Source organism: Oncorhynchus gorbuscha, linkage group LG03 (assembly GCF_021184085.1).
Source record: "Oncorhynchus gorbuscha isolate QuinsamMale2020 ecotype Even-year linkage group LG03, OgorEven_v1.0, whole genome shotgun sequence".
NCBI lineage: Eukaryota > Metazoa > Chordata > Actinopteri > Salmoniformes > Salmonidae > Oncorhynchus > Oncorhynchus gorbuscha.
Window position 1 is genome coordinate 30,644,217 of NC_060175.1, and position 23,115 is coordinate 30,667,331.

A 23,115-nucleotide genomic window follows, 5' to 3' on the forward strand; every position below is an offset into this window, starting at 1 on the left:
GAACAAGCCAGGCTCCTGAATCATGACATTTAATAGGAAAAACGTGTTGCACAAAAAAGAAACCTTAAGGTTAAGCAGGCAATCAAGTCCACAGTAGGAACGTTTGAGTCCCAAATGGCATCCTGTTCCGTATATAGTGCACTACGCGAAAGCAGTCCACTATATAGGGAATAGGGTGCCATTTGGGTGAAAAGCAACAGGAAGCTGAGTCATTGTCATAATCTAGAACAGGAAGTCAACACTGAGGGTGAGCATGAGTCATTCTGTCAATCATGAACAAACTTTAGGTGGTTCAAAGCCTTGAGTCAGGACGTATAGTGGCAGTCTCACAGCCTTTGGAAGTGCCACATCACTAATATAAGTGACAGGGGACTAACATACGAACTCTGACAACCCATTGCTGTGCAGAGGCACTGTGCAACCAAAGGCTTTTAGCAGGGTTACCATTAAGGGCAATACTTAATAAAACTCATTCCTCAGTTTTAAGACGCTGCAAATTGACAATTGTTGTGAAGAGTCACTGGTATGCTAAGTATTTAGGCAGGTGGTTAAAAGCTACAGGCACATCCCTAGTTTTAAACTTCCTCAAAGATCTCAACAATTAGGCCATAGAAAATGATTTCCTCCAACGACAGGCAAATAAATAAAATCAGGCAAAGTGCCACTAGGAAAACACTTTCAGGTTAATTACAAAATAGATCAAGTGGAAACAAATATGCACAGAAAAGGATCAGATGGTTGAAATGGTTCAGTGTCAATATATGAAGACAGGTAGTGGACCACCACTTAAGCTAGGTCATCCAAAAACTGTGCTGCCCATTGCTTTGTGCTGTAGTTCTACATTTTCCCTTCATTGTATATTCCTAATCAAAGTGTTACATTCCCCAGACTACAGTTTCTCAACTTTTGAAACGGGCTGCACTTATTTTACGAAGGATTGTGTGACAACTATCAACAGTGGCAAACATGTTTTGTTCATTAAATATGTTAAAATGTCCTAGCTCTGTCTAGAGACAATTGAGGTGATGGTGGTGCATATCAGGACAGGCCAAGGAGAGATGTGAGAAAAATATGTTGCATTTCCCATAGCATCTACACAGTTAACTCTCTGGTGGTCCAGATGAATTGTTTAATGACAACTTTTACTCAGTGTCAAAAGTACCACAAACAAAACAAATGTAATATTATACAGGAGCAAATGCATGTGTTGAATAAAGTGCTATTTTTGTACCTTTATTTAACCAGGCAAGTCAGTTAACACATTCTTATTTTCAATGACGGCCTGGGAACAGTGGGTTCCCAGGCCGTGATTGTGAATGGATGGGGGGGGGTTAACTGAATTACACCAAAATATGTCTGAACTGTCTCATCATTCTTAACTCCATTAAAGTGTTATGTTTTAGCTCCAAAGGAAGAGAAATGTCACTATAGACTATCCAATTCAGTATCCCCTCTTAATCAATAGTTTGGCACAAAATCTAATTCCCACCCGAGGCACTAACATGACATGATCTATATGGCACCACTTTCTTTGTCAAGACATATTGATGGCAACACCGCACACAATGACATCTTGTTAAAAATGAACAGAAGCCTACTATGTAAAATTGTCACAATTACAACATTTTGTGTCATAGACAAAACCCTTAAATTATAAATGATTTTTCTTGGTTAAAATAAGATCAATTCTGTGTATGCCATCATACACAGTGCTATGCTGGTAGTTGGTGCACAGGGTGCTGCATCTGTGTAGTCTAACCACATCATGGACAGACAGGGAGAGGGGTCTCTGAATGGGTTTGGTCCCAGGGACTAGTGAGCACAGGCTCATTCATTAGAGCACACCGTAGAAAAACGTAGAAAGGAAGATAACTTTCTTATTGGAAAAGTGCAGGTCCCTCCTTGTTTCTCTACATGTTCTTCTGTTTGGTGCCTAATGAACCAGATATTCCTCTGGAGAACTGTGTTGTTTAAAACTTCTAATTAAGAACCAAGTAAATAAGTATTAGCATCTGAGGGAGTGGTCCCCATTATCCCAAAGAGGTCCACAGACCAGAGGTTGAGAAACACTGACATACACAAGTTATACAAAAAAAAGCTGTTGAACAATCCTATCATACATGAGAAGAAACTGTACAGACCAACATGGCCTTTTCTTCCCCAGTGTGTGTGTATGCACATGTGAGAACCAGAAGGTACTTAGTGGGTTGTCAATTGGCATCAGGCTGCAAGTGTGTGTTGTTCTTTTCATATTGGCACATCTGTGTATCTCCAATGTGTGTGTGTGTGTGTGTGTGTGTGTGTGTGTGTGTGTGTGTATGTTTGATACCCTGGTGTATATCTATATCATGGTGCGTAACTTGTGGACCTCTTCACGCTCTGCTCTTATAGGAATGCACTGGGGTTGGCTCTTGGATCCTTCTGGTTCCTGTAACGTGCAGCCAGCCACACACCCAAGATCTGAAACAGAACAACATTCATGAGAAGTGTGTGTGTGTGTGTCTGTATATGGTGATAGTGTTCACCTATACTGTATGGGCCCCGATTCAGACCAAGGAAATGTACGTCTTTCTTACACACTTCTCCGTAGTTTGTATTCAGATTTACCTTATGCAGCTGTGTAATGGGCTCTACAGGCGTGGGCCCTTGCGCCTGCTGAATATATTTAATTAAACCGCTGAAAACCCTCCCACTTGCTGGCCAAAAGATTTCCCATGGAGTTTGCAGTACATTTATTTAAAGGCATCCCTTTAAATATGGATTACCTTTAATTAGAATTTGACAGATTCACTAAAATAAATGGAGAGAACAATTCAGAATATTAGGGCTCAATGAAAAAAAGCCATGTAAATATACACGCGTCTCCTTTTCAGCACCAATTGGTTAAAAAAAAGCTCTGATCTATACAATTTAGCGTTAGTATTTATGAATAATAAAAAGCTGGTTTAGAGAGCCTTTACACACAAAATACATTTGTGAATCAAATAAATCTGCTAAATGACTTAAATGTAAATGTAAATATAGTGGTTTGATTCATCCTGAAAGTTGACATGTTCGATCCATGAAATATTGGAAGGTGAGTAAAGTGTACAATAGGGGTTGAACAGTAGTCCTATAAATCTACCCTAATAATCATGCAACTGTGGTGACAAAATCCAGTCATTGTGAACAGGGCTCCAGGTTTAACCTGCTACGTGTGGTCTGAGTTCCATAATGACTCAAATAGACTACATGTCCCAAATTATTGCACAACTTGTAATACAGTAGCCTAATATGATCCACTAATGCTAGTGATCCTCATGAACAAACTAACAATGTAATGGAATTATGAAAAGGAATCCAACACTAAAGTCAGTGACAATTATAAAATGTGGGTATAACTGATGGTGACTACTGAAAGTGGCTAACACGATACAAAAAAAGATATATTATAATAATAATAACATAAAAAAATCATTCTGAAAAGTCTGGCCTTATAATTAAAACATTGTAGAAATCATAAATCAACTCTATAGGTTTGGCACTATACTGTCATTTGCGCATGGCAGAAGCCTTTTGCTTGAACCTCCAAATGTCATCCCAAGTTACTGTATAAAACCAACATTTCATAACTTCACTGTGGAAAAGGTAATATGTTGATATGATTCAGTTTGCTGCCATATATCTGGTTTCACATTTGTCTCCAGTTATCATAAGGTAAAATAGATCTCAAACAATTGTAATTTATATTTACAATCCCCTTATCCAAATGGCTTAGTCATTTGCCTAGCTTTTATCAATCTCTTGTCAATTTGTAAATTACAGTGCATGGAGAATGGTGTTAGTTCTTCCGGGAAAAAAATAAAGATGTTGTTGCTCAACCTTATTAATCACGTGTAAAGGTGGTGGAATTATGAGGGGAATTAAGTCAAGGTCAGAATTCGGTGTGACATCAAGTCATTTCTTAAATCTCCACCCAAACGAATAGCCGGTGAATAGTATGCTATTCTCGTGCTTAAGTTCAAGGTCAGAATACGCATGGAGAAAAAAGTGCATAAAAAAGAGAATTACAAACCATTTACGTGCTTAACTCAGGTCAGAATTCCCCCTTTGTGCATTTAGGGATGAGTGTGAGTGTTGTGATGCGTGTATTTTAGCTCTTATATGTATAGTCAGGAGCAGTTTCCTGACCTCTGTGAAGCTGAAGAAGAGTCCTACTGCACCCAGGATTTTCAGAGCCTCTGCAGCGTGCTGCAGCATCAAGTCCCCACAGGTGAAACAGATCCCGTCATGTTTACAGGGCTACACAGAGAGGGAGCGAGAAAGTCTTCAACGAGACAACAATCACATAAAGAGAGGAAGTCCAAACATACGACTGCATCTGCATAAAGAGTAAAAGGCCGACCATAAGATTACGGTCTACTGCGATCCTGGTTTTTTTCTTTCTTTCTACCTATAATAGGAAGTACAGTGCTGGTTTTGTTTTTGATCTGTAATGGTTAAGACAGGTTGGGAAAGCTATTGAGGGCAGAGAGTAACCAGAGTGGCTTAAACCACATGCAGAGAACCACATCCAGAGAGAAAGGCCTTAAAGGCTGAGCACAGAGAGCAAACTGGTGTGTCTCCCTCACCGCATTGCAGAGTGTCACGTCCTCGTTGAACTGCTCTTTGCTCTGGTTGTTCAGCAGCCCACAGCAGTTCAACTTGTTCTCCACGCCCAGCCGTGTGTCGTTGCTCATCAATGCCCAGGTAGCACTCAACAGCTTCACCTGGGTTGGAGACCAAACACACACAGGTGAGGACAGTGACAGGAGTGCTGCAGAATGGCAATGACTGCAACACACAAGGCAAATCAAATTTATTTGTCACATACACATGGTTAGCAGATGTTAATGAAACGCTTGTGCTTCTAGTTCCGACCATGCAGTAATATCTAACAAGTAATATAACTTAACAATTTCACAACAACTACCTTATACACACACAAGTGTAAAGGAATGAATACGAATATGTACATAAACATATATAAATGAGTGATGGCCGAACGGCATAGGCAAGATGTAGTATTGTTGGCCACATGTTTGTCTTAACTTTTTTCCTTAACTTTTTTCCCTCTTCCCAGCATTGGGCGCTAGTCGATTCAGGCGCAGCTGGGAACTTTATGGATCGCGGACTCGCCCTTAAGTTAGGGGTTCCGCTGGTGCCGATAGATTCTGCTTTCCCCGTGCACTCCCTAGATAGCCGGCCATTAGGGTCAGGGATGGTGGTCCTTCTGTAGCTCAGTTGGTAGAGCATGGCGCTTGTAACGCCAGGGTAGTGGGTTCGATCCCCGGGACCACCCATACGTAGAATATATGCACACATGACTGTAAGTCGCTTTGGATAAAAGCGTCTGCTAAATGGCATATATTATTATTATTATTATTATTAGTAGATGGTATAGAGTACAGTATATACACATGAGATGAGTAATGTGGGGTATGTAAACATAATATAAAGTGGCTAGTGATAAATTGATTACATACATTTTTCCATTATTAAAGTGGCTGGAGTTGAGTCAGTATGTTGGCAGAAGCCACTCAATGTTAGTGATGGCTGTTTAACAGTCTGTTGGCCTTGAGATAGAAGCCGTTTTTCAGTCTCTCGGTCCCCGCTTTGATGCACCTGTACAGACCTCGCATTCTGGATGATAGCAGGGTAAACAGGCAGTGGCTCGGGTGGTTGTTGTCCTTAATGATCTTTATGGCCTTCCTGTAACAACGGGTGGTGTAGGTGTCCTGGAGGGCAGGTAGTTTGCTCCCGGTGATGCATTGTGCAGACCTCACTACCCTCTGGAGAGCCTTACGGTTGTGGGTGGAGCAGCTGCCGTACCATTGCCCGACAGGATGCTCTCGATTGTGCATCTGTAAAAGTTTGTGAGTGTTTTTAGTGACAAGCCAAATTTCTTCAGCCTCCTGAGGTTGAAGAGGCGCTGCTGCGCCTTCTTCACCACGCTGTCTGTGTGGGTGGACCATTTCAGTTTGTCCGTAATGTATACGCCGAGGAACTTAAAACTCTCCAGCCTCTCCACTACTGTCCCATCAATGTAGATAGGGGGCTGCTCCCTCTGCTGTTTCCTGAAGTCCATGATCATCTCCTTTGTTTTGTTGACATTGAGTGAGAGGTTATTTTCCTGACACCACACTCCGAGGGCCCTCACTTCCTCCCTGTAGGCCATCTCGTCGTTGTTGGTAATCAAGCATACCACTGTAGTGTCATCTGCAACTTTGACGATTGAGTTGGAGGCGTGCATGGCCACGCAGTCGTGGGTAAACAGGGAGTACAGGAGAGGGCCGAGAACGCACCCTTGTGGGGACCCAGTGTTGAGGATCAGCGGGGTGGAGATGTTACCTATCCTTACCATCTGGGGGCGGCCCGTCAGGAAGTCCAGGACCCAGTTGCACAGGGCGGGGTCGAGATCCAGGGTCTCAAGCTAAATGACGACTTTGGAGGGTACTATGGTGTTAAATGCTGAGCTGTAATCGATGAACAGCATTCTTACATAGGTATTCCTCTTGTCCAGATGGGTTAGTGCATTGTGCAGTGTGATGGCGATTGCGTCATCTGTGGACCTATTGGAGCGATAAGCAAATTGGAGTGGGTCTAGGATGTCAGGTAGGGTGGGGGTGATATGGTCCTTGACTAGTCTCTCAAAGCACTTCATGATGACGGAAGTGAGTGCTACAGGACGGTAGTCATTTAGCTCAGTTACCTTAGCTTTCTTGGGAACAGGAACAATGGTGGCCCTCTTGAAGCATGTGGGGACAGCAGACTGGGATAAGGATTGATTGAATATGTCTGTAAACACACCAGCCATCTGTTCTGCGCATGTTCTGAGGACGCGGCCGGGGATGCCGTCTAGGCCTGCAGCCTTGCGAGGGTCAACACGTTTAAATGTTTTACTCACGTTGGCTACAGTGAAGGAGAGCCCGCAGGTTTTGGTAGCGGGCCGTGTCAGGGGCACTGTGTTGTCCTCAAAGCGAGAAAAAAGGTTGTTTAGTCTGTCTGGGAGCAAGGCATCGTGATCCTCGACATACCTCTCGTGTCTGAGCTGTTGAATTGCGACTCCACTTTGTCTCTGTACTGACGCTTAGCTTGTTTGATTGCCTTGCGGAGGGAATAGCTACACTGTTTGTATTCGGTCATGATTCCGGTCACCTTTCCTCGATTAAAAGCAGTGGTTCGCGCGTTCAGTTCAATCCACGGTTTCTAGTTTGGGAATGTTTTAATAGACACTGTGGGTACAACATCACTGATGCACTTGTTAATAAACTCGCACCCCGAATCAGCGTATTCGTCAATGTTGTTGTTCGCTGCAATGCGGAACATATCCCAGTCCACGTGATCGAAGCAACCTTGAAGCATGGAATCCGATTGGTCGGACCAGCGTTGAACAGACCTGAGCGCGGGTGCTTCCTGTTTTAGTTTCTGTCTATAGGCTGGGAGCAACAAAATGGAGTCGTGGTCAGCTTTTCCAACGGGAGGGCGGGGGAGGGCCTTATATGCGTCACGGAAGTTAGAATAACTGTGGTCTAGCGTTTTTCCAGCCCTGATTGTGAGGAATTCTAAGTCAGGTGAACAAAAGGACTTGAGTTCCTGTATGTTGTTATGATCACACCATGTCTCGTTAATCATTAGGCATACACCCCCTCCCTTCTTCTTACCAGAGAGATACGCGATGTGTGAAGAAACCAGATGGCTGTACCGACTCAGAGTGTCTCAAGTGAGCCATGTTTCCGTGAAACAAAGAATGTTACAGTCTCGGATGTCTCTCTGGAATGCTACCTTGGCTCGGATTTCGTCTACCTTGTTGTCAAGAGACTGGACATTGGCGAGTAGTATGCTCGGGAGCGGTGCGTGATGTGCCCGTATACGGAGCCTGACCAGAAGACCGCTCCGTCTGCCCCTTCTACGGCGCCGTTGTCTTGGGTCGCCGGCTGGGATCCGATCCATTGTCCTGGGTGGTAGGCCAAACAGAGGATCCGCTTCGGGAAAGTCGTATTACTGGTCGTAATGTTGGTGAGTTGACGTATATCCAATTGTTCCACCCGACTGTATGTAATAAAACCTAAGATTACCTGGGGTAACAAATGTAAGAAATAACACATTTTTAAAAAACTACATAGTTTCCTAGGAACGCGCCGGAAGTAGGCAAGGGACAACCACACGTCCATATATAGAGAGCAGTGTGCAATAAGAAAGACAGAGAGCGATGGGACATAGGATAGAAAACAGGAGCTGGAAGCGGTCAAACGAGATTGCGCACGCACGCACACACACCTACCTGCTGTCCCTTGTTAATAGCCAGGCAGGAGCAGGACACACCAAACTGGAAAAGAAACACCAGGAACAGAATGACCATGTACTGAGAGAGGAGCAGTCAAGGAACCAGACCAACATTCAAAGGCTGCACACACAGACTGAGAGAATACATTTTTACTACTGACCCATATTCAGTCAAGTAAAACGAAACTCGCACAGTGACCCATACCAAAGACTGTTGGAACACTATAGACCAACTCTACCTGCCCATACTGGTATGAATAGGGCCGACAGTGAAGATCTCCTTAATTGTATTGTTTTATTGTAAAGTGTGTTGCGATTGTAAACGCCCTTTATATAAAGGATACAAAGAAGAGCATGACTTGGTGGTGGTTGAGGGCTCCAATGAGACCCACGATGGAGATAAGCAGTAGGAAGACGCCCACAGCGATGACCCCGCCGATGATGTGGATGCTGGACACGATGCCGAAGCCTTTCCCCCACGCTGCAACGCCAATCAGCAACAGACCAACCAACTGGGGTTAAAGAGAGAGAAACTAAGTGAGGGGAGAATGAGACAAACACTGACACATTACACACTAGAGGATAACATGAGTAACCGGGATCCCGGGACTGTCCCGGGAACACATACAAACTTTACATAGTGGTGCAGCCAAGCCGACAAGGCAGTGCAGCACCCGTTATTTGAGGAGAACCCTGGCATAGTGACCATATCTTGCTTTTAAACGCTTTAAAATGGGCACTTATAATATTTTCAGTATTTCCCAGGACCCATAGGATAAATATGAATTATTCCCAGTATTGTAATTTGGTTGATTTTTGGGAAAATATGAATCCCTAATACACACAGACATGGGCAAAGAAATAGACACTGACTATTGCCCTTTACGCACGCACACTTTTGTCCATCTTGGTGTCTATGAACTACAAGTAAACCTTTATTAGTGACAACCAGGTTATACCAGAAAAAAAAGAAAATTGGCCTAGCTAATCTAATTATGTACCTTGAACACAGAGACTATTGGTTGCTATTTTAAAATGGTTGTCCCCAAAACAGTCAGGGGGTATATACCTTCTAGGTACGAGACAAGACCTTATTGTGAATGTGTGCTTGGCTAACATTTATTTTTTCCACAAGACCTTCACATGTCTATGATCTAATTGTGTCAAGTCGTATGCAACAGATTTGATACATGAGATTTTGTTGTTAATGTTATTAGGATCCCAATTAGCTGATACCAATGGCGAAAGCTAGCCTTACTAGGGATTGACACATGATGAAAAAGACATTACAGACCAAATACTTTACAATTTACATACATTTAAAAACATTAACATAGTTTCCATGTGCATCTATCAGTTACACATACATGTCAGTACAAACACACAAAAGGTATGTCACATGGAGAAGAAGCATTGTGAGGTGTTGCTTTATTTGGTTTTTGAAACCAGGTTTGCTGTTCACTTGAGATGTTCATATGAGATGGAAGGAAGTTCCATGCAATCTTGGCTCTGTATAATATTGTATGTTTATTTGAATTTGTTCTGGACCTGTGGCCTTTGAAAATATCCCTGGTGGCATGTCTGGTGAGGTACGGTAAGTGTGTCAGTGCTATGTGTAAATTGAGTATGTAAACCATTTAGATTTTCCAACACAGGATATCTGATTGAACACTTGTCAATATGTGCAACAATATAATTAATCTTATATCAATCTGTTCCCTGTGTAGTAGCAATGCAATGACACTTATTATTATGGTTATGGTCATTAAAAGGGCACAATAACAGTTAGCTATGTATGATGACTGGAGTTTCAACCCTCAAATGACTCGTACATACAGATAATTTCTAGTTATGGCTGTGGTTGACATTACAGAGATAATGCTGTTGTCTATGTGTACTATCACGAGATCTGTGACATAGCTAGCTACCCGTCACTTGTCAACAGAATCAGCTACGTCATCTGACAAAGGTAAAGTATAGAGTTAGCTAGAGCATATCTGATGCCCTCTGAATGGGTACAAATACAATCAAATGTTAATTAGCGTACAGTAGCTAGCTACCCTTCCATCATGTTTATACCCGACAGACATACAATTCAACATCTAACGGGTAATCAAGTCAATCGTCCGAAACGATTTGTCACGTTACTGCCTGTTGTAAGCGCCACACATCCTTGTGTAATCATTTTCAATATCTTGTGAAATCAAATGTTAGCTAGCTAGCGTTAGCTGGTTAACGTTACTCCATCAGAAATCATAGATACATGTTAGTAGCTAACTTGTTGATAGTGACACCATTTGCAGATGACAGTAAATTGGAGTCCATTGTTTGCTTCTAGCTAAATCTAAGTGAAACAATAGTGGACCTTGATCCTAGTTAGCTCTGTGCTAGTACTGCTGCTACCACTGTTAACATCATCATTCTTCTGCTAACGTTAGCTGGAAACATTAGCAACAGCCATTTAGCGACACTTACCATGTACACCACGTTGAGAGAACAAAGAGCATTTTTAGAACACGTAAATCCCCCACAAACCATCTTGAAGATATTATATCTAACTTTGCCAACTACAAGGAATATTTCCCACTATTTTGTCTACTTTCACGAAACCGAAGCACCGCTCACTCTTTCAACAGTACAACCCTCTATCCTGTCTCTGTCAATATCAGTGGGCGTGGTGAGAGATGCTCTCACTTGTCTGTCATTGGTTTAGATATTTCAAAGATTATATATTTCAACCAATCGTCATGGTCGAGACCATCTACTACAAATAAATGATCAAATATTGCAAATATACCCATACATATGTCAACACATATGCTTTGGGATTTATAATTTTTTGTATTTTACATTTCTTTTTACTTTTACCCGTTTTTACTTTTACCCGTTTTCTTGTGGTATCCAATTGGTAGTTACAGTCTTGTCTCATTGCTGCAACTCCTGTACGGACTCGGGAAAGGCGAATGTCGAGAGCCATGCGTCCTCCGAAACACAACCCAACCAAGCCGCACTGCTTCTTGACACGATGCCCACTTAACCCGGAAGCCAGTCGCACCAATGTGTCGGAGGAAACACTGTGCACCTGGCAACCATGTCAGCGTGCACTGCACCCGGCCCGCCACAGGTGTCGCTAGTGCGCAATAGGACAGGGACATCCCTGCTGGCCAAACCCTCCCCTAACCCGGATTAGCTGGGCCAATTGTGCGCCGCCCCATGTGTTTTCCGGTCGCGGCCGGCTGCGACAGAGTCTGGACTCGAACACAGCTACAGCTACCGTAGACCACTGCACAACGTCTTTTTTTCCTAACCATATTTGGAATTATTGTAAATTATTATCCGGCTGTACACTTATGACAGCTAATATTGTTGCGAAGCTCGAGTCGATTTACACAGGTCAACCATGCGATAACTGACTCCAGTATCCCTGCACATTGCCCTCAGACGAACCACCAAACAGGCAAACAGGACTAAGATTGAATCCTATTACACCGGCTCTGACGCTCGTCGGATGTGGCAGGGCTTGCAAACTATTATGGACTACAATGGGAAACCCATCCGTGAACTGCCCAGTGACGAGAGCCTACCAGACAAGCATTTTATGCTCGCTTCGAGGCAAGCAACAGTGAAGCATGCACGAGAGCACCAGCTGTTCCTGGACGACTGTGTGATCACGCTCTCCGTAGCTGATGTGAGCAAGACCTTTAAATAGGTTAAAGCCGCGGGGCTATTTGGATTACCAGGACGTGTGCTCAAAGCATGCACGGACCAACTGGTTTTCAACCTCTCCCTGATCGAGTCTGTAATACCTGCATGTTTCAAACATAGTCCCCATGCCCAAGAAAGCAAAGGTAACCTTCCTAAATCATTACCGCCCCGTAGCACTCACGTCGGTAGCCATGAAGTGCTTTGAAAGGCTGGTCATGGCTCACATCAACACCATCATGCTGGAAACCCTAGACCCACTCCAATTCGCATACTGCCCCAACAGATCCACAGATGACGCAATCTTAATCGCATTCCACACTGCCCTTTCCCACCTGGACAAAAAAAACACCTATGTGAGAATGTTGTTCATTGACTACAGCTCAGCGTTCAACAACATAGTGCCCACAAGCTGATTAATAAGCTAAGGACCCTGGGACTAAACACCTCCCTCTGCAACTGGATCATGGAATTCATGACGGGGCACACCAGGTGGTAAGGGTATGCAACAACACATCAGGGGTGCGTGCTTGGTTCCCTCCTGTACTCCCTGTTCACCCACGCCTGGGTGACCAAGCACGAATCGAACACCCTCATTAAGTTTGCTGTAAGCCTGATCACCGACAATGATGAGACAGTCTATAGAGACGAGGTCAGAGACCTGGCAGTGTGGTGCCAGGACAACAACCTCTCCCTCAATGTGGGTAAGACAAGAGTAGCTCGTGAACTATAGAAAAAAAGAGTGCTGAACAGGCCCCCATTAAACAACGACAGGGCTGTAGTGGAGCGGGTCGAGAGTTTCAAGTTCCTTGGTGTCCACATCACCAACAAACTATCATGGTCCAAACACACCAAGACAGTCGTGAAGAGGGCACGACAACACCTTTTCCCCCTCAGGAGTCTGAAAATATTTGGCTTGGGTCCGCAATGGCGTTGCCGAACACCCGTCCTTCTAATTTCCTTAATTTTGTAACTAGAGTCAAATACTTTCTGTGGCACATATCAGAGTCAAATACATTCTATAGACAACCTAAATTAATAATTAATGCATGTGTGTTATATTAAACATAGAGGAGAGAGTAACATTTCAGAACATCTACAGTCGAATAGGACATGGTAGGGATGACGAATTTTGGCAAAATGATTTATTTATAGACCTATACACTTGAAACAAATAGCCAAACCGACTTGACATTACTAGTGAAATCTCAACTAGCAAGCATGTCGCAGCAACGAGAATTGAGCGAGGTGGTGAGTGGGGTTACTTTTAATGAGATTTTTTACTTCATCTTATTTTGTAAATATTTTCCTAACTCAATTTTTTTAATTGCATTGTTGGTTAAAGGGCTTGTAAGTAAGCATTTCACGTAAGGTCTACTACACCTGTTATATTCGGAGCATGTGACAATTTTCTTTGATTTGGACATTATAAATATGGTACTGGAACTGACTGACCATGGATATAGTATGCTTACTTACTTTCTCGTCTTCTTCTTATCTTATTTATCGTGTGTTTTTGTTCAACGTTATGTTATTTTTACTATTAGAGCTTGCAAGAAAGGCATTTCATTGTACTTGTGCACGTGACATTAAAACTTGAAACATATATGATATGCCATATACTTCAGATGTATAGTAACAAAGCCACACACAATCTCTTCATATGGTGTCATATATTTTCCGAGGACAAAACAAAACTCATCACCATTAATGCGGTTCTTTAAAACAAGGAAGTAGACATTGTAAGGCACAAACGGAGATATTTCAACATGCAACAGGAAATTTGCTGAAATTAATAACGTATTTTTTTTTATTAATGATGTAGGCTACAGACAGACGTTCTGAAGCTAAATGCAAAAGGTTCGATTAGCCTTGCTTGAAGTGTTTGGAGAAGCGCGCTCAATTGGATAACGAATGACAATCTCGCGCCTGTAATCTCCGGAAACAGGTGTCAAGATGAACAGCAGTAACAAGTTATCGCTTTGCAATATTATTCGGGCCGAGGTACGGCGGCATGAAACTGTACAGAACAACTTTTCCAAAGTTTTCAATCAGTTGGAGAGGGTCGACGACCAACAGCTTCGCTCTGGTTTAAAAGTTTACCTTCACAGCATCCAAGGTAAGCAATGCAATAGGCCTAGCCCCAGGGCATGCTATTGGCTCCAATCAACCTACTTTATCACGCAAAAATCGTGGGTGCATTTACATTGACATTAAATTATAGCCTACCTTTAACGAAAATTAACCCATTTAAAATTTAATTTAAAAGTGCTGGCAGCTTGATATGGCATTGCATCTGTTCCTTTAGCCTTGCTCAAATGATTCAGTTACACAATAATTGGTTGTCAGCCTTTTTTAGTCTGTGTGCAGGGTGGTGTCTAGCTAGCTCATATCATGACTCCAATTCCGTTGCATTTCATTGGGTCATTGGACGTCCCCTTTAGCCTTGTGAGGGAAATGCCCGACGCTGCCAAAATGATAGATCTAAACTAAAATATGCCTTGCGATACAGTTTTGGAAACATTTGGAACTTGACTTTCATATGAATTATAAATACAGAAGATACACTTACTGTAAACAGTTTATCAAAGTTGCACCTGGCTGTGTTTTGAGTAACACGTGTTTGCAACCAGAAATATGGAATGGTCCAATGGAAATGCCAGCACAAGGTGAGAACACACTCATATCTCGGCAGGAGACTGTTATAGCCAGATGCAACTTTGCTCAACTGCATATAGTAAGTGTATCGTTTGTATTTCAAATATTCGTTCTCGCTGGTATGAAAGTTAAGTTCCAAATAGAGTCTTGGGATTGTAATCCACCTGGAACCATCTGTGGTCCATACTTTCAGCTGAGAACCCAAAAGAGGAGCCTGTCATGCCAAATAGCGTCCCCCTTTACGTCACAATAGGATTCGATACATTCTAGCTTCTGTTACTAGGGCTGTTGCTTGAACTTGCAAAATTCTGACCGGAATACGTAATGAACCATAGCGTCCGTTGCTATGCTGGTTGCTATGCTGGTGCTTGGCTCTATTTGACCTCGTAGGGGATGCGGGCAGTTCGAGTTATATTTCACCGTTTAAACGCTCGCTTAGTCCGCGCAAAAGTATTACCTCAAAATTGCTCTCCAAGGATGGTGTATTTGACGGTGACTACCTGCTGCCTCAGAGGACTGGAAAGAGAACACTTTTTTTACCATGTATTTGTACATATTGTCAAATAGGAATACATAATTTGTTGTTTTTATAGATCGACGTTGCTAGCTACTGTACTTCTATATCTCAGCATGCCTAGACAGACAGTTTTATTTAGCTAAGCTAACGTTAGCTAGCTAGATAGCAAGCAAGCTACTATAACTGTTATTGCAGCTTTCTGTTTGTATGTAGCTTGCACTTCAATGGCATCCCTCGAGGAGATTTTCTTTTATCTTTCCAACCTGAGGAAGTACTATGAAGACACCACTGATGTCGACAAGAGGCGCAACATTCAGAGAAATTCAGGGTAACGTTAAGCAGTTAACTTCAATTAGATAACTGGACATATTTAGCTATGTATAACCATTTTTCAACAACTATTTTCTATAGTAGTTGTTAGCTATACATATAGTTCAGCGGAGGCTGCTGAGGGAAGGATGGCTCATAATAATGTCTGGAATGGAGTAAATGGAATGGTACCAAACAACCTACTCTTCTTCTGACGTGACATTGTCAAGGATGTGGATAGCTGGGCCAGTAAAATAACCTTTTGTTTATCAATCACATTCTATTATATCTGAAATGATTATGATTTCAATTAATGTCATATCAGAGAGCACACAATGTTTACATTTGTCACTTTTGCTTAAAGGTCAGTACCCTGTCTAGCCTGCTAGAAGTTTTAGAGGGTGAAGACTGTGGCACTGGAGATAAAGCCCATCAAAGTTGTTTCACCATGGCACATGATCGGTTCACCGTGGCACATGATCGGTAAGTCTCCCAATTCAAATTTTGCCCTGGTAAGTTGTTTTGGAATGGTTTCTTTTTTTTGACCACAGCATGGTTCAATATTATAGTGTGTGTGTCAGTATCCTTACAAATACAAAAATCTGCAGACTGTATGACAGATACAGGTAAGAATAAAGTCATCTTCTCTCTAACACTTTTTAAATGTTTGGGGTGGAACTCATTGGACGCTTCACGAAATCCAGGAATGGAAACAGCTGGTGTCTTCCAGCGACCGGTCACTTTCCAAGTGGGTGGAGGCAATGCCCATTAAGGTCAGTAAAGGAAGAGTATGTGCTTAACTCTAAATTCCCTAATGTAACCCATTAAAAAGGGTGCTTGGAACCAAAAATAGATTTTTGTTTTGTATGATACCCATCAAGGACGAGACTAGCGAGGCCACCTCCAAGGCGATAGTGGACTATCTTCAGCACCCACGGTTCTCCTGAGGTCATCTTGAGTGACCGAGGTCATGAACGCTGGAACAAGGTTTAAGTCGCTCTGGATAAGAGCGTCTGCTAAATGACTTAAATGTAAATGTAAGGTACGGATGTAATATGTTATATTCTGTCAACAATGGTTTGTTTTATTTGTTTTTTACAATTTGTTATTCCATGGTACATAATCAGACATATTTTAATATCTTACATTGTCAATAGATATCGCTTTTCTACCCCCTCCACCAGGTTTGGTGGATGGACAAACCAGACCATCAAGTCCCTTGATACCAGGAAGGCTGGGAGAACAACCTGAAGGTAATTCTCTTTGCACACAACAGCATCCAGGCCAAGTATGGATGGGAGCCGCAGCTGTTGTCTAAGGTAAACAATGCAATTGTATATAGAATTATTGCATATACTGTAGTCTTACAAATTTGTGAGTGACTTTTAGTATTGTTTGTCTATTGCTATTTTTGTATAACTTACTTTCAGATCTCTGAAACCCCACCTGATGTGGTGGAAGTTGTCGATCCAGATTAGAACGCCTTCGAGTACCACTTTCAGGCACAGACTGAGAAGGATATTGTTACGACTTCTAGGAGCAGTGGGTGCGGAGTCAGGCGCAGAGGGTAAAGGACAACTGTATTTATTCCGGAGAAAAGTAGGCCACTCCAAAACACCAGGCGCATACAATGACCAGGACACAAACAGTCCGGAGAAATACAGAAAATATCACATCCACAAAACGAACAGAGAAACAAGCCCGCACAAAAGCCAGCAGGCTTACTGGGTTTAAATGGCCCACAATCACAACCTAAACCCAAAACAGGTGCAACTAATCAGACACAACTAAATGAAACAGAAAAGGGGATCGTTGGCAGCTAGTAGGCCTGGCGACGACAACCGCCAAGCACCGCCGGAACAGGAAGAGGCACCATCTTCGGCGGGATTCGTGACAGGTGTGGAGGTTTTTGACCAGGAAAAATTATTGCCCGCTGTTAATTTATGTTGTAACGCTGCAGTAAAATCCATCAAATTTTCTCACAGTAAAGTGTAACCTGTGTGTTTGCTTGTTTACTTTTCTGTCTCCTACCTTTTTCATTTTAACTCTGCTCCTGTTCTCGAGTCCCTAGGGTTCTGCCCAACACCCAGACGTGGATCCACCTTATGTCCTCCATTACCAACCACCCTCCAACTTTTCATTACATCATCTACAGCTACTGTTGTTGTCATGTTGTCTGTTAAGAGTTTTCTTGCTCTTATCATTCTGGGCACATAATATGTGAGATCCACAGATGAACTAAAAACACTAGCATTGCAAACACTCAGAACAAAGAGAGCAGCAGTGCCTGGACTTTGAGGTCTCTCTCTTCAAGGCCCCCTTCTGAGACTGGCTGCCTGTTGAGAACAAGTGACAGGCAGAATTCTACACACCAGAATTCAGTATTTTAGTCTATGAATGCCATGTGAGTATACAAAAAATATGTGAAAATAAATTAATGACATAACTACCAAAAACTATCAAAGTTTCATCATTATTGTAAGTTGTAAGGTATCTTTTGATGGTATTTATTTGTTCCACATTATTCATTGTTGTATCCTAGAACCTACTAATAATAGAAAAAATAGAGGACTACTGAAATTATATTATTTCAGTGCAGTTTAAGATAAAAACATGACAGCCAGACAAGCCAGTGTATGAATCAAAGGGATTTGCATATGAATAGAGTGGAAATTAGCTGACTTCATGATCTGTAATGTATGTAACTTTAATGTGTCAAGCAGATTATGTTTTCTTTGCCATTTCTGCAACGTAGCAACGTTTTAAGACAGGGATTTCATGTTGTAATGATAACAAGGTGCCCACAAGTAGTTCAAATTAATGTTTCCATTTTATTAGCTAAATAAACTTGTTTAAACAGCGAAATTGTCTCTGAAATCAGCCTTGTTTGCATAGCGATGATGAAAAGAACGTCATTTAGTTTGTAATGATCTCCAAAATTCAAATCATTAGGTTGTCACCGGACACTAATACTTTATCGAATACCAATGTGACGTAGAGGGGACACTATTTAGCATGACAGGCCCCATGGGTTCTCGAAAGCTAGGGTTGTCATGTCCCATGTCCCTTACATGACTGACAACCTCCATAGTTTCTATTGAAAGTGATGTAATTTCAGAGAACTTATGATAACTGAGCATGAAGTAAGTGTTTGAGAACCTATTTACAAATGGCAGAGAGAGGTTGCAGCATCACTCTTCCCATAATATGTAGGCCTGAGCCTAAATTACAGAAAGGGAAGGAAGTTACCCTGTACAACCTCTTTAAAATAGGCCACTGTACTCACTTTTTACTGGTAATAGCATTTTCATTTTTAATAGCTTCTATGACATGAGAAAATGTGTGTGTGTGTGTGTGCGCATATGTGAAAATGCACATCCAGTATTCATACCCTTATATGGATGCACATAATGTATATTATAAATATGAGGCACTGGGAAATGATTTGTTGTTGTGTTATACTTGATCAATATCTGTTGAAATTGAAGTGATGTCTAGACTGTTTTCACCGAAGTGCAGCTTCAGAGTCTATTTATACTTCATCACTGAGATTCTATTTTGACTCTGAGACCGAACGACCCAAGGCTTGTCTGAACACTCTGATTCTCTTTTTATCCCATTGTCTCCTCACTTCAGCTGAGAAAGTGGAAGTCCTATATTAGAGCTCACTCTACTTAGCTGACCTCCACCCAAAATGGTTTTGTAACTGCCTCAGCTCCTGTTCACACCCAGTATCCATAGAGAAATACATACTCACCTTTTATCTGACTTGAATAAAGTATCTGTATGATGTGTGTTCAACTTGAGACCAAACGGATTGAGAGTTAGAGATGGAATGCTAATTGCAGTGGTCGAGTGATCAATGAACCCACAGTATTCACCCCAAAGCCCACATTTTAGTATTTTTGTAGGCCCATGTCCCAAATGGCACCCTATTCCCTTTATAGTGCACCACTTTTGACCAGGGTCTAGGTCCAAAGTAGTGCACTATGTAAAAAATAGAGTGCCTATAGGATGCAGATTCAGTTTCTAACCAGGTGTGTGTCAGGTCCAAGGTTATTATAGTAAACTAAAACTGAACTAAAGATGAAAAAAAAATGTAAACTGAAATAAAATAATTAACAGACCCGTTTGAAACTATTATATTTGACTCCAAAAAGAACAAAAGTAAAATAAAAACCATCATGAATTATGTTTTTTCTTTTTTTTCTTCTAAACTTTGGGCAAAAATCAAATGGGGTTTTCAAGCTTCTGAATCTGCCAGGTAAATTCTGACCGGAGATGTCGATGTTTCAAAAAGGCCTAGCTTGTGTATCACAATCACTAGTTATCACCAGCTAACAGGGAAGACATCCACTACTTTGTGTCCCTAACACTAAAGCTGAAACAAAATAATATAGAAACTAAATATATACATTTTTATAGAACTCAAACTAAAGAAAAACTAGTAAATCATGTATGAAAACTAATTGAGACTAAACTGAATTTGAAATAAAAATCGAAAAACTAACAGAAATAAAAATGAATATAAAACCACAAAACTATAATAACATTGGTCACGCCCCGTCTCAGTCAGCCCACTACACGACAGCTACAGTAGAAACTGAGACAGGACTGCTAACAGACAGTAGGTATAGAGGGACACTGATGTTTCAGTGTGAACATGCTGTGTTGACAGAAATTCATGTTCCTTCAAGTAATGCAGACAACACCTTATATCTCTCTTCCTTTACAGAATGTCGTTGTTACATCTATTGCTGTCCATACAGCCTGATATTTTTGCTGCTGTTTTGGCTAAAGCTACAATATGTAACTTTTTGGGCGACCCGACCAATTTCACATAGAAATGTGAGTTATAGATTTGTCTATAACAAGTCTAAGAAGTGGTAGATCAAATCAAATGTGCAAACAGAGGGGATGTACGTATGGTCACTGTGGGGATGACGTTATCGATGCACTTATTAATGAAGCCAACGATTCATGTGGTGTACTCCTCAATGCCATCGGAGGAATCCCGGAACATATTCCAGTCTGCTAGCAAAAGAGTCCTGTAGTTTAGCATCTGCTTCATCTGACCACTTTTTTATTGATCTAGTCATTGGTGCTTCCTGCTTTAATTTTTACTTGTAAGCGGAAATCAGGAGTATAGAATTATGGTCAGATTTGCCAAATGGAGGGCGGGGGAGAGCTTTGTATGCGTCTCTGTGTGTGGAGTAAAGGTGGTCCAGGGTTTTTTCCCCCTCTGTTTGCACATTTAACATGCTGATAGAAATTTGGTAAAAATTGATTTAAGTTTCCCTGCATTGAAGTCCCCGGCTACTAGGAGCACCGTCACTGGGTGAGCATTTTCTTGCTCTCACAATACAGCTCATTCCATGCTGTCTTAGTGCCAGCCTCTGACTATGATAAATACAGATGAAAACAGATGAAAACTCTCTAGGTAGATAGCGTGGTCTACAGCTTATCATGAGATACTCTACCTCAGGCGAGCAATAGCTCTAGACTTCCTTAGATATCCTGCACCACCAGCAGCAGAAAAATACATAGTCTGCCGCCCCTTGTCTTACCAGACGCTGCTGTTCTATCCTGCCGGTACAGCATGTAACCAGCCAGCTGTATGTCGATAGTGTTTTCATTCAGCCACGACTTGAAGCATAAAATATTACAGATTTGAATGTCCCGTTGGTAGTTTAATCTTCCACGTAGGTCATCGATTTTATTCTCCAAAGATTGCACGTTTGTTAGCAGAACGGAAGGAAGTGGAGTTTTTTTCCCGATCGCCTATGAATTCTCAGAAGGCAGCACGCTCTCTGGTCCGTTTTTCTCCACCTCCTCTTCACGCAAATCATGGGGATCTGGGCTTGTTCCAGAAAAAGCAGTATATCATTCACATCAGGCTCGTCAGACTCATTAAAGGAAAAAAAGGATTCTGCCAGTCCGTGATGAGTAATCGCAGTCCTGATGTCCATGAGTTATTTTCGGTCATAAGAGATGGTAGCGGCAACATTATGTACAAAATAAGTCACAAGGGCCTCCCGGGTGGCGCAGTGGTCTAGGGCACTGCATCGCAGTGCTAGCTGTGCCACCAGAGACTCTGGGTTTGCGCCCAGGCTCTGTCGCAGCTGGCCGCAACCGGGAGGTCCGTGAGGCGACGCACAATTGGCCGAGCGTCGTCCGGGTTAGGGAGGGATATCCTTGTCTCATCGCGCACCAGCGACTCCTGTGGCGGGCCGGGCGCAGTGCACGCTAACCAAGGTCGCCAGGTGCACAGTGTTTCCTCCGACACATTGGTGCGGCTGGCTTCGGTGTTGGATGCGCGCTGTGTTAAGATGCAGTCCGGCTTGGTTGGGTTGTGTTTCAGAGGACGGTTGGCTTTCGACCTTCGTCTGTCCCGAGCCCGTACGGGAGTTGTAGCGAAGAGACAAGATAGTAATTACTAACAATTAGATACCACGAAATAGGGTGTAAAATAAATAAAAATAAGTTTCAAAATAAGTTACAAACAACGCAAATCAACAAACAAAAAAACATAATCAGTTGGGGACAGGTAAAACGTAAGACTTCTCCGGCGTCATTTATTATTATTATTTTTCAAGATCTGTTCTATGCTCTATTTCTATGCTTCCTGTTAAGTTTCAGTTTTGCACACCAGCTTCAAATAGCTGAAAACAAAAAGTGGTTATGGAAAAGACATTTCACAGTGGTTTAGATGTTATAATGATTCTCTGCACTTGTTTTTCTTCTTTTGTCACATAAACTGAAATTAGGCTAACTATTCGAATTTTAGCAACGAGGAAATGACGGAGCGATTTCTACATATTGCACCTTTAAAAATTGTAGCCTTTCATCCTTACAGCATTGCACGTCAAGCTACTTTCTCTCTGTGTTACTAGTCACGTGTTTGCTTTGATTCTATTTCTATGGTTGGCCCTATTTCCTCTGTCTGTCTGCAGAGCCACTTCCTGCCTCAAGGAGACAGGCAGACCATGTTTTGGTACAGCTTCCTCCCTCTCCTGCACCCTAATTAACAAATTTAAAAAATGCTCCTTACCTTCCCTATACTGTTTCTTTCATCACACACATCACACACCGCCCCCGTCTTACCTCATATCCTCTCTCTTCTGTCCCTCCGTCCTTGTGTTGTCATTTAGCCTTTCTTCACAGCAGGTTACACTCCTTGTTATGGGATCTGTCCAAATGTCACGGACACTATTCACCTTGACCACCATCTCTATGAGAGACACAGAGACAGGAGAGACCACAGCTCACTACAACACACCCTCTGGCATCTCTCCACTGGTGTGGCAGTTAGACGATTCTGTTTAGACGATTCTGTTTCTGATATCCTAATCTCCAGTCCTTATCACTCAGATACAGACTTGTCAGACTTGTCCAGTTGCTCTCTTTGTGTTATTGCAGATCTCATATTTTGCAGTTATGTGGCAATTAGGCCGATTCGTAACCCCCCGGAGCTCTGTGTGTGTGTCCCCAACTGCCTGCGTAGGTGGTCCCCTAAGTCCCCCGCTACACCCCCCACACGCACACACACACACACACACACACACACACACACACACACACACACACACACACACACACACACACACACACACACACACACACAC

At 42.3% G+C, this 23,115-nt stretch overlaps 1 protein-coding gene and 1 long non-coding RNA gene across 8 annotated transcripts; one reads left to right on the forward strand and one right to left on the reverse strand.

The window, feature by feature from the left end:
- Positions 1–13: 13 nt before the first annotated feature.
- On the reverse strand, positions 14–10,974 carry LOC124031205 (tetraspanin-31-like). The gene is made up of 6 exons (XM_046342171.1): positions 10,780–10,974; positions 8,649–8,816; positions 8,303–8,383; positions 4,611–4,748; positions 4,171–4,281; positions 14–2,460 (listed from the first exon to the last, which is right to left on the reverse strand). Exons 1-6 carry the CDS (start codon positions 10,840–10,842, stop codon positions 2,386–2,388), a joined length of 636 nt encoding a protein of 211 aa, XP_046198127.1. The 5' UTR covers positions 10,843–10,974; the 3' UTR covers positions 14–2,385.
- A 3,013-nt stretch (positions 10,975–13,987) lies between these two features.
- On the forward strand, positions 13,988–18,777 carry LOC124031207. Of its 7 annotated transcripts, XR_006838091.1 has the most exons (7): positions 14,017–14,125; positions 15,395–15,509; positions 15,855–15,973; positions 16,195–16,263; positions 16,372–16,532; positions 16,675–16,809; positions 16,921–18,777. It is a non-coding gene; the product is annotated as an uncharacterized LOC124031207 (long non-coding RNA). The 7 variants fall into 7 exon arrangements; XR_006838086.1 differs by having other exon boundaries at positions 13,988–15,973; positions 16,921–17,387; positions 17,562–18,777; XR_006838087.1 differs by having other exon boundaries at positions 13,988–15,739.
- The last annotated feature ends 4,338 nt before the right edge of the window (positions 18,778–23,115 follow it).

Bases quoted from the DNA above. Each gene is read 5' to 3' on its own strand.
- LOC124031205 (XM_046342171.1), bottom strand. From the start codon at position 10,842: ATGGTTTGTGGGGGATTTACGTGTTCTAAAAATGCTCTTTGTTCTCTC. The intron at 8,384-8,648 runs GTATCCTTTATA...CTCCTCTCTCAG, and splicing joins ACCAAGTCATGCTCTTCTTT to TACATGGTCATTCTGTTCCT. The intron at 2,461-4,170 runs GTCAGGAAACTG...GTTCTGTTTCAG, and splicing joins TCTTCTTCAGCTTCACAGAG to ATCTTGGGTGTGTGGCTGGC.